Below are 25906 nucleotides of genomic sequence, written 5' to 3' on the forward strand. Positions count from 1 at the left end.
AGTGTGTCTGCTGGTCACTGTGGATGCGGCTGGCCTAATAGCCCTCTGGCTGATTAACTCTATAACATTGAGGTTGTTTTGATTTGTGGTAAACATTTACGTAATTTGGATATTTATTTCTAATGGCGTTGTCAGCACCATCTAAGTGACAGGAATCTCACTGACGCTATTAAAATATGCAATCCATTCTCAAATCTTACAAGTAAATGTGCTTTATCAACATTATTTATCTTCCATTATAATACCCAAATGTTGGCCAGCTCAAAAATGAACATTGGCAAGGTTTCAAATGTTTTTTATTATTAAGTCACATTTTACAAATTGTAGCTGTACAAATCCAACTTTTGTTCCATCTATACATAATACACACTGCAGAAGGAAGAATTCACCAATAGAAAACTTTGTTAAATATCACAAAGGGTATAGATACTATTCCTTACTGTCAAGATACATTAGGTTTTCAACTGTGCACACTCAACACCAATAAATGTATTATACTATTGTTTAAAGTTACTTATATTTCTATATTTACATAAAGAAATTTAATATTTTATTTTTTTAAATTATCACTGTATTACACAGGATCGTCCATATAAAGAAAATCTCAATTTCAAATTTGGCCCCAAGTGGATAAAATAAAAATCTCAAAATTAAAAAATTAAAATAAGTAACAGTAATTGTAATATTCACTGCATCTTCCTTTTTATCAAAACTATCTTTTTAAAAATGGACCAAAATACGCCTTTTGCTGGAAGCCGGGGAGGGAAGTGTAGGAGGATGCAAGGTGACCACCAAGACAGGGGCCCATTGAATTTTCTCACTAATTCTCAAGTGTTACTGTGTTCTTCAAAGCTTAATGCAGCAAACATTGCCCTGTTTAATAATGCAATTATAAATCCTCACTTTCTAACACTAGCTCTTCTTTCTGTAAATGGAAGTACTGTATCAGTTTACACTGTCAACAAGTGCTCTCATGGAGATTGTTTGGCCATGAAGTCTCACAGGTCCATGAACTTGCACTGATTCTCCTCCTGCCCACCTAAACTTGGTGTAAATTACAAGTGCCAATTAACAGTACAACCAGCCTCTCTTGTATTAGGAAACCAGATCCCAGGAAACCCACTTTGTCACCAACATGCACAACCTTTACATAGACAAATCATGGTTGCTAGCATAGAAATACACCAGTGTAATTTCATGTTTTAGCTACTTCATCAGCAATCTTTCATCAACCTCTTAAATATCTTCCAAAATATCAGATTCATGAAATATAGATGCAGTGTACTAGGTCTGTATTTTACAATCAGGATTGATAACATAATAGGCACAATTTTTCTTTAATTATATTGCCCTTTTTTTAACTCTCAGTCTTCTATAAAGCAACTATGTTTTAACTATAAAGCAAAAGTGACCCTGGAACATGAAAAGTATTACATGACCATCTGACCAATAAACATCCTTCATGTTATGAAGCTGATGTGAAAAAGTAACAGGAAAATTTTAACATTTCTATTAGCTATTTATTGCTGATACAATCAGGCACATGCAGTGGATGTTTAACGATCACAGGAATGAAATAATGAGGTCATTCAGCAGATCAAAGTTACACCTGCATTGTTTAAGACAACTTACATAAACTTTCCAGTTACAAATCAAAATTGCACCCTATATCATTCAGTTTAGCATGATTGAATTTTAACTGTTTACAACAATACGGAATATCTTACTGTAAAAGAATGCAGTGAAAATAAAGTGAACTTCTGACTGGAGAAAACTATCTAAAACAATCTGAAAATAATTTAATTTTCATAAACATGCCACTTTAAGAAATGTGTTAAATCAATTCATGTCTAATTTATACATTCCCTGCTAAACTGTGTTTGTGAAGCTTTCAAAACAGATATCCACTCCCTCAACAAATCATTTGTTCTTTTATCGTGAACTCATATTTGCAACTTCCAGTAATAATCCCAGCAGCGTTACAACAGCTCATAGAATATTATTCAGACTAACTTTTGAAAATATATGTTTTAAAAAGAGATAGTCTCAAGTCTGTATATCTCTATTCCTGAAAGGAGCCTTTTACATTAAAATTTTCAGTTTCTTTTAAAGGGGAGCTTGTCAACTTAGAATCAATTTATCTTCCAGTGGTAGTTCTGCACTACTGACAATTTATACCCACGGTGAGTTAAAATAAAACTACTCATGCTAACTTACTTAGTTCTGTTGAGGATGTAACTTTAATCCCATCAGTGTGGGCTGAATTCAAACTGAGAGTTAATAGCTCAATAAATTAACCGATGGTGCTAACCAGTCATTTATGTTTCAATGTTGCCAGACATGTGATGGATAACTTAGTGCATGTTGACCATTATTCCCATCCGGTTAAGCTGGGAATTAATGGCAATGTACAGCAGGTGTCCTGATACATGATTTTGGATCGCATAAATGTGCACAAGGGTTAAGGTTAATAATTTACAGGATATTATTTAAAAAGACACCAACATTTCATAGGTTAATGCAACGGTACAAGAATTTTTTAAAGCACATTAACAAGGAATGTCATTAGAAACATCAAAATGTATAAGTTTTCAATTCATCTTCAGCTTTTGCTCTAAGATTAATTAAAATTTGTCATTTGAGTAGCTCAGATATTGCTGTGATTTCCATTTCTATTTCCACACAATTATGTAAGCTCTTCCTTGTTAAGGGCACCATTTAATTCTCCATGAACATAAAAATCTCAATTGGCTTTACATCAGGGAACATTTAGAAAATTATCCTTAAACTCATTAACTATTGCATATATCTAAAAAGTTTAAAGGCTGAATTGAAATTGAGGAATTTCATAAACCTATAGTGAAATGAGAAAGACTTCTCAAGTCTTGATTGTTGGTGGAATCATCCCTCCCCAGCAACTCCCGTAGAGGTACTTAACCCTGGAACTGTGCTAAATATTACACCTGCTTCTACACCTCCTCCTCCTCCATTCAGGGTCCTAAACAGTCTTTCCAGGTGAGGCAGTCCTTCACAAATAAATTCATCGGTGTCAGTTATTGTATTTGGTGCTCCTAAAAGTGAGACCAGAAACAAAATGGGGGACCACTTCATCAAGCACCTTTGCTCTATCTGCAGTACAGCTATCCGTTACAATTCCACTTCCCGTTCCCACACTGATATGCCTGTCTATGGCCTCCTCCACTGCCTGGTTGAGGCTGGATGTTTTACGCGAAACCGGCGTTTTCAAAATTATCCGGTCTAGTGTGGACGTGGCCTTAATCATGCCATTCCTTAGGAATGCACCAATTTGAAAAAAAATTCAGCTTTGACTGATATGAAGCAGGTAATGTTCAGATAAATGCCAGAAAATGACCATCTCAACACCTGGTCTGAACAATGATGTTATCACTTCCATCAGCAACAGCACTGATTACTTAACTGGATAAGTCACAGAGAAACTGTAGCCACAACAGCAGGTTAGGAATTGAGTACCCTTCATATGACTCATCTTCTGGGATGTTCTCATATCATAAACACAAGAGATTCTGCAGATGCTGGAAATCCAGAGTAATGTGCACAAAATGCAAGAGAACTCAGAATCTACAGAAAGGCATAAAGAGTCAACCTTTCAGGCCAAGACCCTTCATCAGGTCTCTTTATTCCTTTCTATACACACTGCCTGACCTGCAGAGTTCCTTCATGCCCTGGTTCATATTTTTATTGTTATGCTGTATGCATTTCATTTAGCAGTTCTGTACGAGCAGTCTGTTCTGTTTTCAGCTTGTTTGGGTTATTGTTGAAGATAAGAGATGAGGAGAAATGTGTGCCATCCATTAGGACAGTCAGATTAAGGGGAGGTTTCTCTAAGGTTAGGCTTGGGGCTTTTGCTCGAGAGGGGATGAAGAGGGAAGACACAGGAGAGAAGGTCGTAGGATTCAACCTGGAGTGGGACCGCGATTCAACAAAGGTGGGGCGAGATTGACTTGAGCTCCAACTTGTGCACATTCGGCTGTTTAATTAAAATGGGCCCTTTTCTTTTCTTTTTGTTCTTTTCTTCACTAACCCTTTAGTCAAATTAAGATTCATAAATATAATCTTTTAATCGTATGCAGTGTACTATGTGGCACTAATTTGTAACAGGATAGCAAATTACACAGCATCCACAGCAACAGGGGCTTGGGGTTGGAGATCGCCTCAGTCTCACGAGTTTGGCGGGAATGGAGGTTCTCTTCCCTAGACTTACGCAGCAAAGGAAATCAGGGGGTTTCAGTAGCTTTACTGCCTACACCTACAAACTGTACGTCAGTCACTCACTCGAACTACTCCAACAGCCCATCTAAGCCTGTAACAATGACCAAGTTCAAGGCCAGTAGGTACACATGATCACCAATGTTTCCGCGGTGCTTCCTGGGTTGGGAATGTTTCACCTGGAACATCCACTCAACAGCACTGTGGGAGAAGTCACCAGCACTAGGGAAGAATCGGTTTGCTATTTTCTCAAGGGAAAGATCAACGACAACGTATAGATTATACATTAATAATTGAGCCAGAAAGTAAAAGTGAATATTGGAACAGACCGGGCTAATGAGATGAGGGCTAAACCTCATACTGGGGATAAACACCCAAATTGGCTGTGTGGCTCAGATGATCTATGACCTCTGCTGCAGCTATTGAAAATTAACAATGGGCAATAAGAACAATAATTACAGAATTCCTTCAGCATTTTGAGTGTGTTGCTCGGATTTCCAGCATCTGCAGATTTTCTCTTGTTTATAATATTACATATCTCCCTCAATTTCCTCAGACTGTGCACCACTTTCACCCTCAAATCTGTAGACATTATTGAGATTTTTCCTTAGTTCTAATTGTGCTTCTCAGAGAAAACAACTTTTACTTATTGACAAACAGCGTAGAGTAGCCCCTTCCAGCCCTTCGAACCTCACCATCCAGCAATCTCCCAACTTAATCCTAGCCTAATCACGTGACAATTTACAATGACCAATTAACTTACCAACCAGTACATCTTTGGATATGTGCAAAGTCCACATTTATTTCTCCCCAGTGTAGCACTACTGCCAGAAAGTCGAGTCCGTTGTGGCAATGCCCTGAGGAATTTTCCAGAAAGAGCTCGGGTTGATATGTGGGCCAGCCTGCCGTGGAATTTCCTGCTTATAGGCTGAGTCCAATAACAACATGGAAAATCCCACTATGCTGCAGTAGTCCACTTTAGCAACAGTAAAATAAAGTGCCGCTCCTTCAAATATTCCACACTCAAGTCAAGTTTATCGTCCTCAGATTTACTTAATCCACGCTTACACTACTCCCTGTTTACTGATGTACATTCTTCAGTTTAACCCTAACCTGCCACTGTTTATTTGATTTTCTTTTTCTCTTCTTGTTCATCCTTTAGTGCTTAGCACACTGGCTAAAGCATTTGGAAACAGCTTTCTGCCTACTAAAAATACTGCCAAATGTACTGCTGCTGCTGTTTAGTATTCTTTAACTTTTGCATAGTTACTGTCCAATCTACAATTTGGGACAGTGACCCATTTGTTAACTTTTATTCTCACTTTATGCACATTGTACAGTTTCTTTAAAGATAAGAGACCAAATAAATTTTGGATCATTTTGGCATTGCACGGAATAATGGAACACGGAACAAATTCATCCGTGTTTATACTTGGTTAATGTTAATATCAGGGACAATGCTTGTAACAATATCAGGAAGATTGTTTCCGATGTTGGGGAAGTCCAGAACGAGGGGTCACAGTTTAAGGATAAAGGGGAAGCCTTTTAGGACCAAGATGAGGAAAAACTTCTTCACACAGAGAGTGGTGAATCTGTGGAATTCTCTGCCACGGGAAACAGTTGAGGCCGGTTCATTGGCTATATTTAAGAGGAAGTTAGATATGGCCCTTGTGGCTAAAGGGATCGGGGGGTATGGAGAGAAAGCAGGTACAGGGTTCTGAGTTGGATGATCAGCCATGATCATACTGAATGGTGGTTCAGGCTCGAAGGGCCAAATGGCCCACTCCTGCACCTATTTTCTATGTTTCTATTGATATGACTGGTTGATTGGCAGACGTGTATACAGGGCCTCCAGCTGCATTGTGGATATTGTACACCAGTCATGTTGTGCAAGGCTGTAGCCTAACCTTATAACTAATCCAGAAAGGCTCTCCAAGCTACAGTTATGTTGCAATTCTCACTAATTACTTTGACAAATTCAACTTGATTAACTTTGTCCAGTTCATTCTGAGACCAGATATCCCTGTTGAGCATCTAATGTTCCATTTGACCACTAGACTATCTTATCAGAATTTACAGACACATCAGCTTGACTGAGATGACTAGCTGGTGAGAGGTTACTTTCCAAACAGTAACTGTGAGATCATTTCTTACAGCTTTCCAGTATGTATCCAGACATTTTTTTAAATTACCATTTTTTCAAGCATCACCAAATTAAAAGAGCATTAACGAGCTTTTGAAAAAAAAGTCCAGTTATTCTTGTTACCTAAGAGTTATTCCTTGTTTATGAACTCAGTCTATTTCCAATTCATTGACTGCTGACAAATGACAAGAGAAGGTAAACAATGAAAAAAATTAAAATAAATTTAAGGAATCCTGATGTCAATACAATTAGGGGAGAAATTTATCCTGGGTGGTATCGCTGAAATGGGCAAGATTGTATTTGCCACCAGTTCCCTTTCTTTTTAAGTCAACAGAGCTGAACAGGCAAATGTATTTTTGCACCAACCTGCAAGCCAAATGCCACCCCATTCTAACCAATATTTAAAACAGCAAAATTCACCAGCATCACAGCAGCATAATCAAGATAGCATTCTTCATAGATCCTTGAATTTGTAGGCAATACTGTGTGCCTATCTACTCAGTAAAATTCATATTTCAAGAATTGCGTAGATTTCAGTCATGGTATCGCACCTCAGCATTGAATTGTTTCATAAAATATCCACTTATTGCTGCCAATACCTGGCTCTTCAAGGCAGCATTTCCCATTACTAATGATATCAATTGGACTCCGTCAGTCCAGTCCAAATGCCGGACAATATTCCTTACATCGTCGCATAGGACCTGCCGTTGATTTGGTGGAAGCTCGATAAGTATCTGGGGCACTGGTTTAAATTGTCCACTTGTCATCCAGGCACCCAACAACCCACCAAATGCACCACCTAGGGAAAACAAACAGGACAATATGAACATTATTTATTTTCTAATTTTAAAATGCAATGTTTTTTCTTAAAAAAAACTACCGTAGATGTCGGATTATAAGCCGCTACTTTTTTCCCACATTCTGAACAGCTTTGAACACTGCGGCCTTTACTACGGTGCGGCTAATGCATGATTTTTTTTCATGCCGCCAAAAACATTTTGCCTCGTAACAGTAGACCAATAAAATTGATGAGTAGTTCAGAGGTCCAATGAAATTGTACGATAAATCAAGCGCACTTTCACAATTAAATTATTGTAAATCAGTCATTTGTACTCACCCTCATCAACATGGAAAACACTCGAAGAAAAGCATTGTGCTGCCTTTATGGCAGTTATTTAGTTTATAATATTTTCGCTTAGTAATTCATTTGTTAGTTAAAGTTAGAAGTGTTTTAACTATATTTGTTTTCTGTACTACATCCCGGGATGCTATGACGTCACACCCGGTTTCGCCGCGTCTTGTGGGAAATACCGGTTTGCGATAAATGGGAAGGCGGGGGGCGAGCGGCGGAGCCAAAACGCTGCTTTTAAGTTAAAGGCGATCAATAACTTTTCCTGGTAGGCTGCAGTATATATATTTTTTACCAGTTGTTAGGAGATATTGGAATGTTGTTCAGTAAAAAAGTATACGCAACGTATATTTAAAAGTAGCCGCGTTACAGGCACGGTTCGAAAAAAAGCATTTGCAATATGTATTTGTTTATGTTACCATATGGATTTAATTAAAAGTTAAAAAATCCTCACGTGTAATATCTTTCTGTGTAAATATCTCATATTACAACGTGGGACACCTGCGGCCGAAAATCCGGTGCGGCCGAAAATCCGGTGCGTCCTAAAATCCGGTGCGGCTTGTACAAGTACAAAATTGATTTTATTTCTAAAATTAGAGCCAGCGGCTTTTAATCAGGTGTGCTCTGTAGTGCGAAATCTACGGTACTTCACATTTAATTATGCTCCTTGACATACAGCCGTCCAAAGATCCCTCAACCAATGAACTACTTCTATTAAAACAACCAGGACAGTGATTGCTAGCAAGCAATTAATCAAGGAATGACATCACAGCCAGGCCCTCATCACATAATCACCGAAATTTTATACAAGCATTTACATTATTCACACAGTCATTAACAGTAGAGATTCAGTTCAGCACTGCCTCTTCAAACAAGCTATCCAATTGGGCTTTCTTCCCCAACTTCTGCATGAAGAAGGCAACTGTGACACAATGAATATCAGTCTACAGAGCCACAATCAAGAACAGACTCTCTAAGATCTCCCTAAATTGTGGATTTAGTTAATGAATGGCTAGGAAAGTTTTCAACTACAAACTTTGTTCCAATGACCAAGAACCAAATGCTTTCTGGCAAAGATACTCCCATAGTGGGAGTTCCAGCATTTAGTTCCACTGGGGACGGAAGATTAGTAAAACAGTTCCAGATATTTTCCTCAAAATACATTCATTGCACTTTCACACAACATATAGGAACTGCTGATACACCAAACTTATCCTCCAAAATACTCAACCCAGAACTTATTGTTTGTTAAAGTTATAATTGACACTGAAATAAGGTTTCAGAGATGTAAGAAGAGAAAGGGTTAAGGTTAGACTGTGCTAAGATCTAAGCTTACAAAACATATGCTGACACATTGCTAAATAAGGATATAAGATTCTTGCAAAACTGTATAGGTACAATCTGTACCTTGTGGTAATCATGAAGAACTAAAAAGGAGTCATTAAGCTAGGAGCTGAGAGCGGAGGTGGATGAAACAGATGGAGATAAGCTGTACTCTTGTGGCTAACTCCAAGGCCGATGAGTGTTTGAAAACTTGGCAGACATGGCTCTGCGGATGGCTAACTCCAAGGACAGAGGATATGAGAAAATGTGTATGTGACCCCCGAAATGTACAAGCCTGTGGGGAGGGGGAGAGTGGAGCTGACTATGAATAATTGTAGGAATGATACAGCAACTGAGGGACACGTGATAACCTACTTGAAACTGTATAAAAGGAAATGAAATGTAATGCTCTGGGCTCAATACTGCTGGAGCAGTTTTGGGTCCGACTCTGCAGACTCGTGAAAAATAAAGCTTTGCCGCTTTGCAGTTTGCTGAGACTCAGAGTGTAGGATTATTTCTGACAGCTGGGGGCTCGTCCGGGATCCCCACTCCGGTCGTGGAGGGCGAGAGGAAGGACATCGGAGAAGGTGCACCCTGCCGAGTTCGGCAGTCCCTGATTCCTTGCTCGTCGTCTGAAACGGCTTGAGCGAGTGAGATCCGGACAGCGCAAGGCGGCAAAGCAGGGAGGAAAGGAGACGGTTCTACGGCACACCGGGTAAGTGAGACTAGCTAACTGAGATCTAGGTGGGTGTGACCGGGTAAACTAGGTGTGACGACACCTAGAGTAAAAAGAACCGGGCCGGGAAGGGAATAATGGGAGGGGGAAGCTCAAAGGAAGAGGAGCCGGAGAGTTCGGGTTTGTTCCCGAAGGTACCTCCTGATAGCCCCCTCGGTAGAATGTTTGCAGGATGGGGATATGGACGAACAAAGGGAAAGCAGAAAAAGAGAATGGTAGAATATTGCAAATTATGGTCCAAACAGCCAATAAAAGGGTCCTCGGTATGGTGGCCACCATTTGGGTCAGATGAGGATTGGGTTAGACAGGCCTTAAACATATATGTAAACTCTAAACCAAATGTGAGAGAGGAAGAAAATGAGTATGCCTCTTGCTGGGTTCCCGGACCAGGAGACTCCGCAAGAAGTTTTAAACTAGAAACTAAAACTAAGGAGGAAGAGCCTCCTTGGGAAGTGTTGAATCATCTACCTCCCCCTTATGTTCCCCGGCCCCAGCAGCCCGAACAAGCTGCTAGTGCTCCGCATCCGGATGATCCGCAACGGCAGGCGGAAGAGGAGAGAGAGAAAGAAGAGGAGGAATGGGAGGAAGAAGAAGAGAAAAGAGATGAGGAGCGAAAAGAATGGATAGATAGAGACAGAAAGAGGGAAGAGGAAGGAAAGGATCCCCCGAGGTCCCGACTCCCTAAGATGAAGACCCGTTCGGGAGCAAAGAAAGGGTCACAGAGGAAGGAGAAGGGGAATGCCGGGGAACCTAAGTTTCCCCTGTTAAACCCGAACTGGGATAAGCAGACCGGAGAAGGTCAAGGAAACATGAGAGACATGAGGGAATTCCTGATAAAGGGAATAAGACAAGCGGTCCCCAAGGGTCATAATTTCAATAAGGCATTTGGAAGTCATCAAAACCCCGATGAGACCCCAACTGACTTCCTGGATAGAATTCGGAAAAATATGCAACAATATGCGGGGGTAGACCCGGAGACGGAGGTGGGGCAACAGTTAATCAGGGTAGAATTTGTATCAAAAGCTTGGCCAGATATTCGGAAAAAGCTAGAAAAGATAGAGGACTGGAATTCAAAACCCTTGAGTGAATTACTGCGAGAAGCGCAGAAGGTGTTTGTAAGAAGAGACGAGGAGAAACAGAAAAATACCGCTAGGATAATGGTTCAGACAGTACGGCAAGTAACCACAGAAAACAGGGAAAAGAGGGGAACGTGGTCAGACCGAGGCAATGGCCAAGAACCAGGAAGGAAAACGCGAAGGACTCTAAGATGCTTCCACTGTAACGAGGAAGGACATTTTAAACGGGAATGTCCTAAGTATCGGCGAGAGGTCAGGTCATATGCCATGATGGAGGACGAAGACTAGGGGGGTCGGGGGTTCCTACCCTTGGGGAGAAGAAACTATCGACAGGAACCCCTGGTAAATCTGAAATTAGGTCCCCAAGGGTCAGATACCACCTTTATGGTAGATTCAGGTGCTGAAAGATCCAGTGTAATCCAGATACCTCCCGGCGCCCGAACAGGGACAAGAGTAATGAAGGTATCCGGCATCGGAGGAAAAACGATACAAGTACCCATTGTGGACAATGTGGAAGTCGGATATGAAGATAGGGCAACCAGGCAAGACCTTCTCCTTCTACCCTCCGCAGGATTTAACCTATTAGGAAGGGACCTGCAAGTGCAACTGGGCATTGGAACAGTGCCGAACAATGGAGAAATAATAGTAAAATTATTCGCATTAAAAGAAGAGGACGACCAGAAAATAGAGCCCGAGGTGTGGTATAGAGAGGGAAATAGGGGAGGATTGAACATCAGCCCTCTACAGATCACCTTGCTACCGGACGGTCGCCCAGTAAGGAGGAAGCAGTATCCCATTGCGATGGAAGGAAGAAAAGGGCTGCAGCCGGTAATTGAAGGGCTGATCGCAGATGGACTGCTGGAAGAATGTATGTCGCCATATAATACCCCCATCCTCCCGGTGCGAAAGCCGGACGGGACTTATCGGATGGTACAAGACCTGCGGGGTCTAAATGCAGTAGTCCAGACCCGATACCCGGTAGTACCCAACCCGTACACCCTGATGAGTAAAATCTCCCCTGACCATGAATGGTTCAGTGTAATAGATCTAAAAGATGCTTTCTGGAGTTGCCCGCTAGAAGAAAGCAGTCGGGACATGTTTGCGTTTGAATGGGAAAATCCTACAACAGGGCGGAAAAGACAACTCAGATGGACGGTCCTGCCGCAAGGATTCACTGAGTCACCTAACCTATTCGGGCAGGTCTTGGAGCAAGTACTAGCGGAATTCCAATGTGCTCCGGAGAACCAACTGCTACAGTATGTGGATGATTTATTGCTATCCGGGCCAACACAGAAAGGGGTGCAGGAAGATACCATCAGATTACTGAACTTCCTAGGGAAAAAGGGGCTACGGGTCTCCAAGAAAAAGTTACAATTCGTGGAAAAGGAAGTAAGGTATCTGGGACACCGGGTCAGTAAGGGACAGCGAAGCATTACCCCAGAAAGGATAGCTGGAATAACAGGGATGTCGCTACCTCGTACCAAGAAGGAGATACGACAGTTCCTGGGGTTAGTGGGGTATTGTCGAATCTGGATTGAGAATTATACTCCCCTGGTGAAATTTCTGTATGATAAACTCGGGCAAGATGAGCAAACAGTAAAATGGACAAAGGAAGAGGAGCAAAAATTCAACTATATCAAGGGGCAATTGATCCGTGCTCCGGTGTTAGTCTTGCCAGCCCTGGAAAAACCATTCCAGCTGTACGTCAACAATGCCGAAGGAATGGCCCAAGGGGTACTCACCCAACTAAGAGGAGGAAAGCGGCAACCCGTGGCTTTCCTGTCAAAAATGTTAGACCCGGTATCGCGTGGATGGCCCACCTGTATCCAAGCAGTGGCAGCGACAGCGGTATTGGTAGAGGAAGCCCGGAAACTAACCTTTGGAGGGAAGATCACAGTGCATTCTCCCCACTCGGTCAGCACCCTACTAGCCCAGAAGGCACATCGGTGGCTCACTGACTCCCGCATTCTAAAGTACGAAACTATACTGATGACCGGAGAAGACCTAAACTTCGCAAAGGATTCCAGTTGCAACCCAGCCCAGTTCCTCTATGGAGGACTAGAAGAAAAGGAGTCAGAACACGACTGTATTGAATTGTTGGACTTGCAAACAAAGAGCCGGGAGGACTTACAGGAAGTTCCCCTGGGAGAAGGACAGGAATTGTATATAGATGGATCCTCACGATGTATTGATGGAGTACGGCACAGCGGATATGCCATCATTGACGGAGAGACTGAAAGAATAGTGGAGTCCGGGAGATTACCGGGAAACTGGTCGGCCCAGTCATGCGAATTATACGCACTCCAGAGGGCTCTGAGGATATTGGAGAAGAGGATCGGAACAATATACACTGACTCTAAGTACGCCTATGGGATAGTACATACCTTTGGGAAGATATGGAAAGAAAGAGGACTGATAACGGCCAGAGGAAAGGGACTGGCACACGAGCAAATGATAAGTATGACATTGGAAGCCCTGGCCCTACCAACTGAGATTGCGGTAGTACATGTACCCGGACACCAAAAAGGATCAACACCTGAAGCAGTAGGGAACCGTCTAGCCGATGGGGAGGCCAAACGAGCAGCCGTTGAAGACCCGATCCAACTCCTGACCTTGATACCAGTGAGGGAAGGACTTACTAAACAACCTATGTTTACCCAAATAGAGATTGATAGCATGAACCAACTAGGAGCCCGAAAAGACACTGATGGTAAATGGACGGTCCCGGATGGGAGACAGGTACTAAATAAGGAAGTAACCCGCAACATCCTCCAACAGTTGCACCATCAAACCCACTGGGGAGTACAGGCCATGTGCGACACAATTCTGAGGGACTATGTATGCAAAGGAATATACACACTGGCCCAGCAAGAGATAACTGGATGTCCGACGTGCCAGCGGATAAACAAGAAAGTGATGCGATCCACTCCAAGAGGTGGCCAGCCACTGGCCATGAGACCGTTCCATAGAGTCCAGATCGACTTTACCGAACTACCCTCAGTGCAGAGATGGAAGTACCTGTTAGTAATAGTGGATCATTTTACCCACTGGGTGGAAGCATACCCGACCACAAAGGCCGATGCGCCTACAGTAGCCCGAATACTACTAGAAAACATAATCCCCAGATATGGGATCATGGGGTCCATAGACTCGGACAGAGGGACACACTTTGCCTCCAAGACGCACCAGTTGATTTGTGATGCATTGAGTATCCAATGGAAATACCATACCCCGTGGCATCCCCAGAGTTCGGGACGGGTGGAAAGGATGAACAGTACCTTAAAGGCGCAATTGACCAAATTAATGCTAGAAACCAAGTTACCCTGGATTAAGTGTCTCCCCATCGCCCTGTTAAGAATCCGAACAGCACCCAGGAAGGATATAGGAGTCTCCCCCTATGAAATGCTGTTTGGACTCCCGTATTGGAATAAGGTAGAAGGGTACCCCACGCTACAAGGGGGTGATATTTTTATAAGGAACTATTTACTGGCACTATCTCGTTCCTTTGCAGAACTGCGGAAGAAGGGTCTCTTGGCCCAGACTCCGCCGCTCGACTTTGCTTTACATCAGATCGTGCCTGGAGATTGGGTTCTGGTACGGACCTGGAAACCGGAGAAGTTACAACCACAGTGGGAAGGCCCTTTCCAGGTCCTGTTAACCACCGAGGCGGCCGTACGAACAAAAGAGAAAGGGTGGACCCACGCATCCAGAATAAAGGGACCAGTTAAGCCTGAGGGACACACGGAGTGGACCTGTGTTCCCAGTGAAGAACCGTTGGTGGTGAAACTGAAAAGGCAACAAAAATGAACTCAATGTGGACTGTTACATTATTGACTGTAATATATTTAATTCTGTATGTGGGAAAAATAGAAGGGAAATGTGACAAGTGTAGGAACCGAGTTTTGGAGAAAGGAAAAGAACGACCCGGGGCCCTTGTGTCACATTCACATGTAAATGACCAATGTTATGGAAAAGAAAAAGAGGAATGTGAAGAGGGAGGAATAAAATATACCCTGAGAAAGAACAGGGGATACCCCGGTGGATCAGTGAGAGAAGAAAAAGGAGAAGGGAGAAGTTGGAGTGTACGAGAAAGTACATGCCCTGAGACAGAATGGATATGTGAAAGGAAAGAAAAAGGAAGGGCAGAGTTTGGTGGAGTCAGAGAAGAATGGGGAACCTATGGAAAAACAAGACCGGAAATGAAGGAAAACCTGTTTATAGACTTAGCAACTCGAATAGCTACAAGTTTAAATGTAAGTGACTGTTGGGTTTGTGGGGGACCCCACATGAGCGAGCAATGGCCATGGATAGGTGAGAGTTTGAGTGTGTGGGAGCTATTGGCTCGTGATTGGGATAAGAAAAGGACTGGGAGGACGCAAGAATGGAAGTTAACAAACTATCCGGAAGGACAAGTATGTGTAGAAAGAAAAGGGAAGGTGAAAGTAGGAGAAAGCCCATGTCAGAGTATAAAGTTGGCTAAAACAAAAAATAATGCCACTTGGTGGCCCGAGGAGCCGACTTGGTACATAACTAAAGGGGCAAAGGACAATTGTACGGCTATGGGAAACAATTCGGGAATCTGGAATTGCAGTGGGCATAACCCGTACGAAGGAATTCCCAGTGTTTGGAAAGCCTGGCGGAAAGCAAAGAAAGGAGGATTTGTTCCAGAAGGTCTGTTCTGGATTTGTGGGAATCAGGCATACACCAAATTGCCGAAAGGATGGGGAGGAGTTTGTTTCTTAGGCCTTATAAGGCCAGAGTTCTTCCTCCTACCCCAGGATGAAGATAGGGAATTGGGAATCAAGTTATTTGACTCACTGAGAAGGGAGAAGCGGGAGATAAAGGTGGGAGAATGGGGCGACGAGTGGCCTCCAGCACGCATCATTGAATATTACGGACCAGCAACTTGGGCCCAGGATGGGTCATGGGGTTACCGAACCCCGGTATATATGTTAAATCGAATAATACGCCTACAAGCTGTAGTAGAGGTGATCACCAACCAAACCGCATTGGCTCTGGAATTGCTGGCTGAGCAGCAAAGCCAGATGAGAACAGCCATATACCAAAATCGATTAGCATTGGATTACCTATTGGCCTCCGAGGGAGGGGTCTGTGGAAAGTTCAATCTGACAAACTGTTGCCTAAAGATAAATGATAATGGAAAGGCAGTGTTGAAAATATCCGACAAAATTCGGAAGTTGGCCCATGTGCCAGTACAAACTTGGAGATCCTTAGGGAACCTGAGTTGGCTGGATAGTCTGCTGGGAGGAAGCTGGTGGCGAATAGCCCTGTTAATATTAGGCGGAATACTCATAATGATAATCATATTACCATGCTTAATACCCTGCTTGAGAGCATTAATAACGCGAGTAGTAGTACAGGTAATGCAGCCAGGGAACCCAGCTGACCCGGCTAAAATGCTGTTGCAACGAGGCAGAGAACTGAAAGAGTGGAATCCCTGGACAAATCCTTAGCACACTCTAAAAAGAAAAAGGGTGGAATTGTAAGAAGAGAAAGGGTTAAGGTTAGACTGTGCTAAGATCTAAGCTTACAAAACATATGCTGACACATTGCTAAATAAGGATATAAGATTCTTGCAAAACTGTATAGGTACAATCTGTACCTTGTGGTAATCATGAAGAACTAAAAAGGAGTCATTAAGCTAGGAGCTGAGAGCGGAGGTGGATGAAACAGATGGAGATAAGCTGTACTCTTGTGGCTAACTCCAAGGCCGATGAGTGTTTGAAAACTTGGCAGACATGGCTCTGCGGATGGCTAACTCCAAGGACAGAGGATATGAGAAAATGTGTATGTGACCCCCGAAATGTACAAGCCTGTGGGGAGGGGGAGAGTGGAGCTGACTATGAATAATTGTAGGAATGATACAGCAACTGAGGGACACGTGATAACCTACTTGAAACTGTATAAAAGGAAATGAAATGTAATGCTCTGGGCTCAATACTGCTGGAGCAGTTTTGGGTCCGACTCTGCAGACTCGTGAAAAATAAAGCTTTGCCGCTTTGCAGTTTGCTGAGACTCAGAGTGTAGGATTATTTCTGACAAGAGATAAATAACAACTTTGTTATTATGACATAATTTATTTGTAGTAAATGCGATGTAGTCATATATTGTGTGCAAGTTATATGTATTGTGTTGTGTAGCTTGGTCCAGAGGAACCTTGTTTCGTTTGATGGTATATATGTACAAGGATTCTGGTTAATTGGGCCATTGGTTGATTGGGGCAGCTACTTGTTTGGGACAACTCCTAAAGATCAAAACCTAATCAAGAAAATAGCTGGGATTTTCATTTATTTGGGATAATAAACCGCTTACTTGGGAAAGGAGACTGTTCTCACTAGTGTCAATGGGGAGTGAAAATGAAATGATTTCACTTCCTCAGCAAGTTAGGAATTACAAAGAATTTAAAGGTTATCAACAAATCATTTTGAATGTTACAATAAAAATGAAGATTTGAAGGATACAACCATTTCTAACTAGCATCAGTTTTGTGCACTTGTGTGGCTGTTAGACACTAATTGTTAGAATGAGCTACATCAGAAAGCATCAGTTGCAATCAGTTGTGTCTGCTTGAGTTGTATTATTCATTTCATCAAATTAAAAAGCAGTGATTTTTGACACCACTTCATGCAGGAAGGCAACACAGGCAGTCTATTATACGTACCAGTATCTGGGCTGATTCCGTTCATTTACAGCAATCAAAAGAACACATCAGCATACACTGGATTAATTCCTCCTTGATAATTATAGGAACTAATATAGAGTTTTACAGTACTGTAGTAAACTTGGTAGCGTTCTAATTTGTTTTGCGTTTCATTTGAACACATTAATTTGTTACTTAGTTAAACAGTATTTTGTCTTTTTTAAACTACTTCCATGAAACTTTGGCTAATTGGAGTACCTGCTTAATTGGGCTAAAATGTATCGGTCCTAAATGTCCCAATTAACCAGAATCCTCCATATCCTGTTGAATGCCAATAGACTTGAACCTGATCTTATAATTTTACTGAAGATTTCGGATCTGTCATGTAATTGGGGACGAGAATGGTTAATGCTGCCAAAAGTGAAGTATAGCCTATCGGGGGCAAAAAAAAGCCACAAAGACACATGTACAATGAAGGGAATTGAATCAGCACAGACAGACTTTAAAAGGGATCTAGAAGTGATTTACGACTCAGCATTTCAATGCTGCAAAACAGAATATTAGGGTACAACAACAGAAAGAGACACTATGTTGACATTTATGATGAGATAGAATAATCTGTTGAATACATGGGAGTCTAGTTGTCAGATTTTAAAATGGATGTGAGTGCTTTAGAAAAAGTGCTGAGATATGAATCAGGAATGACTTAAAAGGTTTGATTATATGAAAATAGAAGAGAGTTATTACATGATTTGTATCAGGCAGAGGCAATGGAACTGACATATGACTGAAGCCAAACCAAGCAAAGAATGCAGCTTCTCTTCTCTGAGGATTACGTGGGTTTATTTGGATTCCTGAGACTCTGGCAGCTTTCAGTTTTAGTTTAACTAAATTATCAGATTTGTCAAAGTAAATTTTCCGTTTACCCCATTGGAATTTGAACCCACAAAACTTTTGGACTTTTGTGTCAATACATTAATGATACTTGGTTTATTGCTGAAAGTATTGTCTGACACTGATCCCTCAAACATATATTTTACAAACTCTAATATGCATTTGTGTTTTTGTGGCGATAACAGTCAACATGTTACTCAATTGAGCATGACATCATGCCAATAGTGCCCACTGCCAATCCCACTCCACATTGTTTAAAGGGAGGCATTAAACATTAAATCATTTAATGTAATTCTTGGTGCTTATCTAACTTCACCATTTATTGTCATTCTAAATCTATAAATTTCCATCTGTTCAAGAGCATAAACTTACCAACTGCGATTCCTGGAGGACCACCAACCAAGCCTCCTGCAAACGCGATTGCACCAGCCAAAAGTGCTCCTTTTGCAGAACTCTTTATTGCAACATGCATCTTTTCTACCTCCGAAATATGACGCACCAATTTCATCACTTCATTGATGTCGACAGGCATCTTGTCAAACTAAGATTCAAAAATTAGACATTGATGTTCAGCAGCTATGACAATTCACCTTTATGTACAGAATCGCTTTTGAAAGGCAAATCATGTATAACTGTTCATCCTTCCGAATTCCAAACTAATTGCTGACAATACCAGAAAACATCTGGCAACAATAGAACCACTTTCCATAGAAACAAATCTGTTATCCCCACAGTTTATGTAGCCATCCTTATACACCTGTATTGGAGTTCATTCATCAGCTACAGTTACTTTTTATAGATTATGGGATCATAGGATAGGAATTGCAGTTAACTATTCCTACCAATATGGAATATGCATGGATTTCCAAGAGGCTGCCTGGCTTAGGGAATCATACAGCAGAAATAATGGGCTCAATTTCCCGTATCATCCTGTGATTTGGTGCCGGAGACAAAGTATAGAATTTCGGAAGCCCTTGAAGCAAGACTTAAGATTTACTACCATAAATCCATTTAAGACCAGCATCAGAATCACTTTATTGCCAATAAGTGAAACCTACCAGAATTGATTGTGGTTCGGTACCAAGCATAAAAAAAAACAGGACAATACCATAAAAGCCAACACAAGAGCAACCAACAATTAAAAAGACATTAGTGCAAATAGCCATGAGCAATTACTGAACGGTCAATTAGCAAAACGGTCACGTGCGCAAACATCAAAAACAATCAAACTTAAAAGAAACGTGAACATATGAACAGATAATAATAATCAACAGAACAAGGAGAGTAGGGAAGAATATTTGTTGTGCAGGGACAGTTAGGGTATTAAACCTGAAAGAGTTTTGTTTAGTCACTCACTTTCATAGATAGAAAGTGATAGATGTTTGTCCTAACATATTTCATGTTATAAATAGAACCTTTGTATTTGAACTATACATTGTAAAATGGAAATTTTACAGGTGTAATAAACATATGTACTTTGCTCAATGCCCCAAGTTACTCAAACTAACTAGATTTCTTCAGTTTTGATTCAATTATCTATTCCCCTAAATGTGGTTACACCCTTCAAATTACATGCAGATTCAAGTAAAGGAATCATATAGAAACAAATAACTTCCAGTTCTCTCAAAAGGCATTCTCTGTTGGTCCAGTTTTGGCCTACAAAACATGCAAGGTCACATCCAGTCACAGCCACAGGAAGCTAAGGGTTACAGATGATACATGCACTCTTCAATCAACAAAGGCAGAGCAATTCAGGCTGTGGAACTGGGCTACAGAGCTGTGTCCTGAGGTGGGGCCTTTCTTCGGTGAATCAACCTCTCTCCGGTTGTCAGGAGCTAATTATCGCTAACCAGGTTTTGGTGTTTTCAAGCGCAGGTTTTTTTATCTCAGTGAAATTTGCAGCAACTCCATTCATGATGCAGGAAAGATATCCAAAGAGGCAGCTCAGGACTTTTGGGTCAAAGAGTTGAGAACAACGGTCTGTTCCATTTCCTCCCATCCCAAGCAAAAATAGGATTTCCCTCCTTCTCACCTTCCACCTCAACAACCTTTTCTGGTGGATCTTGTATAACTCCACCCACTTCAAGAGCAGGATGGTTTTCTTATATTTGTACAGTGTGTTGGTGAGGCCACACCTAAGCAATATTGAAAGCAATCCCAGGCCAATTCCTGGGATGAGAGAGTTGTCCCATCAGGAGAGGCCAGACAGTTTGGGTCTGTATTCCTCAGAGTTTCGAAGAACAACGAATCACCTTAAACAAACAAGATCCTAAGGAGGCTTGACAGGATAGTTACTAAGATATCCTCATTAGTGGAAGAATCATAAAAGCAAGGGGACATAATTGCAAAATATGGAGTCAGTCACTCAAAATGGAAATGTGTAGAATTTTCTTCTCAGAACGTAGTGAATCTCTGGAATTTTCAGCTTCCAAGGATAAGGAACACCAGATTGTTGGGAGTATTTAATGTGGAGATAGATATTTAAGGGAAATTGATACAGGAGTTAAGGCCGGCATTGATTAGTCATGACCATTTTGAATGACGTGGAGAACTAAAAGACATAATGACCAACTCTATGTGTTCCTGTGTTCTTGTATATGGATCCAACACACCTTCCCCTCCTCTCAATTTTCAGCATTCTTGTGACCACTCCCTCTAAGACATTTTGGTTCACCCTGCCATCTCCAACAACATCCACTCTCTTTCTCACAGCATCTCAATGCAACCTCTGCCGTTTTACCTTCCCACATTATGAAACAAAACGGTCCACTTGGTTGAAGCAGCCAGTGATTTCCCTTCCATTAAAGAAACCAAAAATAGATACTGCTTTGCACAACACTTCTGTTCAGTTCTCAAAAGATGATACTGAGCGTCTAGTTTCCTGTCACTTTGTCAGTCAGAATGCTGCCTCCGGGCACCAGCGATCTGGGCTCAATCCTATTAGAGTTTGTACGTTTTCCTGTGACTGCACAGGTTTCCCACAGGTGCTCCAATTTCCTCCCACATCACAAAAACAGGTGGGTTGGTAGACTACCTAGTTGTCACTAATGTGTAGGTGAGCAGTAGAATAAGTTGATATAAATATGGGAAGAATTTTTTTTAAATTACATTAATGAAAAGATTGTGTTTGGGCCATGTGGGTCGAAGGATATGCTTCCAGGTTGTGTATATCCAGCACAGGTCAGTGCCACATCTTCCAACTATGCATGTTGAAAATCTGCAGATTCAACACTGATTTCTATAACTTCAGATAACCCACCTTACCAGCCTGTGCTAAAAGTCACCAGTTCTGCTGCAAGGTTCTCAACCTGTAACTTAAGCTCAGTTCTCTCTGCAATGGATGGTGTCTGAGCTGCTGGGTTTTTCCAACAATCTCTTTAGTTCAGGTTTTCAGTAACTGCTGTGTTCTACATCTCTCAATTCCAGCAGTGTTCCTAGTCCTCTCTCCTGCATTCTCATCCATCTCCCTTTTTTAAACCTCCTCCAAGAAGCAATGCTTCAACGCCTTCTCCCATCTGACACTGGTACCAGAGGGAATCCAGTTTCTCTTGGTCTGCAACCTATCTGGGACATTTTCTTTGTTCTCTCCCCCTTCTTCAAAATGTTTCCTTATTCTGTTGCAGAGTCATCAACCTGAAAGATTAGCAGGGCAACCTAGTAATGGTTTGGCACATCTGTAGTCTACAGAAGCAGAATACAGTCTCCATTTAAATAAAATGTATAGAACTATTTCTGAAGCAAAAGAAGTACAGATAAACACAATCCAAAATTCTTGCAAAACATGAGTATAATGAAAGACTTGAAGACCTGCTCCTAGTATGAGGTTATTGATTGCCTGCCAATGCACTATCCATAAACACTGCCTCTGAAATTCACACTATAAAGGCTGAAAAATCTTTCTTGAAGATACAGGAATCTCCAACAAGAAGACTCGGTGATGGTAGTATCAATGGGAAACCCATCCAGAAAGGGAAAATCACATAACCCCTTGCAAGCTTCTCAACTCCGGCTGTTCCAAGATGAGACAAATGTGATGAATCCCTGCCCGCCGCCACCACCAACCATTACCAAGCACGGTAAAGGCTTACAGTATGCATACCCAAGTTCAGGTCAAACAGCAATCCATTCAAAAATGTCCCTCCAAAAGACATCAGATGTCAAATCCAAGGTGCTCAAAACACACAGATGATCAGATGTACTTACTATTTGCTTTTCTGAACCAGAAATTGATATTGGTCTCATGCCAAACTTCTGGCCCCAATCACATTTCAACTCGATTTCAATAACTCAATTGAAAGATAGTGAATACTTAATAAATGCACTAGAGATGGTACTGTGGGTATACAGTGGCGGTTTCTCATTAGATTCTCAATAGTACAGTAATTGCCTGCAGTGGATGATCCCAGTTTTAACAATATTTTAAAAATCCTGATTCAGCCTTAATTTAATTTTGGGTGTTGGGCAATAATAGTGAATTATAGTGAAAATTACTTCATGGAGTGCACCTCAGTTTATACATTGATACAACATAGATTCGTTTCATTAAGGCCTGGAGCCACCGGTCAAAGCAAATCAGTACATCTAAACTGCTCGTGGCACACAAAAAAAAAACGGGCGGAATGGAAATACGTCTTTGTTCCAATGGGATACAGTCAAAATTCACATGCGGGAGATCTTGCGACAATTTGCAAGACCTTTCGATTTTAAAATCTGTCCGTCAGGCGTTTCTCAAAATAAAAGTAACATTTTCACCCATCATTTCCAACTTTTAAAATACCGCACTGTAAACGAGAAGCATGCAGTAGGCTTTCATACTGAGATGTAATTGACCCCAATCCGAACCTCGCGACATTCGGGTTCCCCCATCTTTACCCTCAACAAAAGCGTCCTTCAGTTTAGTGGAGAATCTCAGCCTGTATTTTGATTGGAAATGCTGCACGCCGCTTTGTTATTGGTGCCGATTTAACGTGTACGTTTCCACGGCCCAAATCCAGGTCTTCCAAAAGATATCTGGGATCCAGCCCTGCTATTCCCGGAAGCAGACCTCGCTCACTGGGAGTTCCTCCGCCAGTAACAATACCTGCTTTAAGGCCGTTCGCTGTTAGATCCGACGTTAACCAAGTCCACAGCCCTCACAATGTTTCAAGAGACAGCAGAGTGGCTGTCGCCGAGCTTTCCAGTCCCCTAGTGACCTAGGGAGTGGCAGAGATCATGTGAATTACACTGAAAGCCTGATCTGCAAACTCCCGGAGATAATACGTCTATTGGAGTTAGAGCGGCTGTGGAAAATCTTTCTGTGAACATTATGACATGAAGCCACGTTAGGCATTTCGGAAAATATATTGGTTTTAAAGAATATCTTAAAGGGGAAAGAGAGAGAGGCCTGGGATAAAAATAACACTGCAAACGCTGCTGTCAGAATTAAAGATAGAGTTGCTATAAGAACCCAGCCAATGAAACAGCACCTATGGAAAGTGAAATTAGTCAATGTTTCAGAGTGAAAAACCTTCCTTAGAATTGTGGTTCGAGTTAAATGTATTGTCATAGAAATACACACTCGGTATAAGTACCAAGAAATTAGCTTTCTTCAGCAACAGCACAACACATCACATAAGTTTAGCATAAACTTAGATTAATATACATAACACAGAACAAAATAAACACAATGACATTGGTCACAAAAATTTCTGTAGATGCTGGAAATCTTAAGCAACACACATAAAATGGAGGAACTCACCAAGTCAGGCAGCATTATGGCGTCAATGTTTTGGGCTAAGATCCTTCGTCAGGACTGGAAAGTAAGGGGGTAGAAGTCTGATGAAGATAGTGGAGGATTACAAGCTGGCAGGTAATAGGTGAGACCAGCTGGGGGAGAAGGTGGAGGCATTGAGTGCAAGTTTTTTAAGCAGTAGGGCCCGTCAAGTGAGGATAATAGGTCGAGTGGGACTGCCCTACTTGTGAGCCTTAGGCAGAATTGTACAGTGCAGGACTGAGTCACTACCTGGATGGAGACTGTGGACGAAAGAGCTCCTAATGGAATGAGCCATGTAGCAAAAGCTTGATGTATTTTTTTGTGGAATCATAATCCAGCAAGAGAAGTGATGACGTATCTGAGAGCTGACAGACCAAGGAATGGTGCCTAATGTGTAGCCTTCACTGGTTTCTCTTTCCACAGTTGCTGTTGGACTGGCCAAGTTCTTATTGCATTTCTGCCTTTAAGGCCTGAAGGGGAGGGGAGAAGCTCAAAGAGTAAAAGGCCACTCAGCCCCTCAAGCCTAACCCACCAATCGGTATGATCTCACACAGTCCTCCCTGTCATGCCTTGTAACTCCAGAAACAAATCAAAAGAAAACCACAGATAATTGCCTATTTGCCTACTTGCCTAAAGGGACAGGTTACACATGAACCCAGAGGGATCCAATATCCTAGCGGGCACATTTAATAAAGCTGATAGGGAGGGTTTAAACTAATTTGGCAACGGGATGGGAACTGGAGTGACAGGGCTGAGGAAGAGGGAAACAGAAATAAATCAAAAATAGCATGCAACAGAGATTATAGAAAGAACACAGCCAGTGGCATGAATTACAGGGTAATAGAGGTGTGGTGCAGTTAAAACAGAAAGCAACAAATACTGGACTGAAAGTGTAATATTTGAATGCACACAGCATAAGGACTAAAATGAACGATCTTGAAACTCAGTTGCAGATTGGCAAACATGACGTTGTCCATCTCTGAAACTTGGCTAAAGGATGGCTGCCATTGGGAGTCGAACTTCCAAGGATATACGGTATATTGGAAAGATAGGTTAGTAGGCAGAGGGGGTGGTGTGGCTCTGTGTATAAGAAATAATATTGAATCATTGGAAAGAGATGACATAGGATTGGAAGGTGTAGAATCTCTATGGGTTGAGTTAATAAATGGCAAGGGTAAAAGGACCCTAATAGCAGTTGTATACAGGCCTCCAAACAGCAGCTGGGATGTGGATTACAAATTACAACAGGAAATAGAAAAGGCGTGTCAGAAAGGCAATGTCATGATAATCGTTGGGGATTTAAACATGAAAGTAGATTGGGAAAACCAGGAAAGGACTGGACCTCAAGAGAGAGAATTTGTAGAATGCCCAAGGGATTTCTTTTTAGAACAGCTTGTTGTTGAGCCCACTAGGGGATCGACTGTGCTGGATTGGATGTTGTGCAATGATCCAGAGGTGATAAGAGAGCTTAAGGTTAAGGAACACTTAGGGAACAGTGATCACAATATGATCGAGTTCACATTGAAATCTGAGAGGGAAAAAATAGAATCCAATGTGTCGGTATTTCAGTGGAATAGAGAGAATTACAACGGCATGAGAGGGGAACTGGCCAAATTTGACAGGAAAGGGACATATGCAGGAAGGACAGCAGAGCAGCAATGACTGGAGTTTCTGTGAAAAATGAGGGAAGTGCAAGACAGATATATCCCAAATAAGAAGAAAATTTCAAAGGGAAAAAGGACACTACCATGGCTGACAAGTGAAGTCAGATCCAAAGTAAAAGCAAAAGAGAGGGCATATAAGGAAGCCAGAGCTAGTGGGAAGATAGAGGATTGGGGGAGCTTTTAAAAACTTGCAGAAGGAAACTAAGAAGGTTGTTCGGAAGGAAAAGATGAATTATGAGAGGAAGCTGGCGTCTAATATCAAAGAGGATACCAAAAGCTT

General features: G+C 41.7%; 1 protein-coding gene across 6 annotated transcripts; it reads right to left on the reverse strand.

The window, feature by feature from the left end:
- Positions 1-279: 279 nt before the first annotated feature.
- On the reverse strand, positions 280-23976 carry LOC140740688 (protein C19orf12 homolog). 6 transcript variants are annotated; one of them, XM_073070103.1, is made up of 3 exons: positions 23948-23976; positions 18583-18751; positions 280-7190 (listed from the first exon to the last, which is right to left on the reverse strand). In XM_073070103.1, the coding sequence occupies exons 1-3, from the start codon at positions 23960-23962 to the stop codon at positions 6925-6927; spliced, it is 450 nt and encodes a 149-aa protein (XP_072926204.1). In that variant the 5' UTR covers positions 23963-23976; the 3' UTR covers positions 280-6924. The 6 variants fall into 6 exon arrangements, with proteins under 6 accessions (XP_072926204.1, XP_072926205.1, XP_072926207.1 ...); XM_073070104.1 differs by lacking the exon at positions 23948-23976 and adding an exon at positions 23291-23585; XM_073070106.1 differs by lacking the exon at positions 23948-23976 and adding an exon at positions 23083-23279.
- Positions 23977-25906: the final 1930 nt, after the last annotated feature.

The sequence above is a fragment of the Hemitrygon akajei genome, chromosome 17 (genome assembly GCF_048418815.1).
Source record: "Hemitrygon akajei chromosome 17, sHemAka1.3, whole genome shotgun sequence".
Taxonomy (NCBI): domain Eukaryota; kingdom Metazoa; phylum Chordata; class Chondrichthyes; order Myliobatiformes; family Dasyatidae; genus Hemitrygon; species Hemitrygon akajei.

Excerpts from the sequence above, each read along its gene's own strand:
- LOC140740688 (XM_073070103.1), bottom strand. Across the intron at positions 7,191-18,582 it reads TCCTCCAGGAATCGCAGTTG|GTGGTGCATTTGGTGGGTTG; the intron begins GTAAGTTTATGC and ends TGTTTTCCCTAG.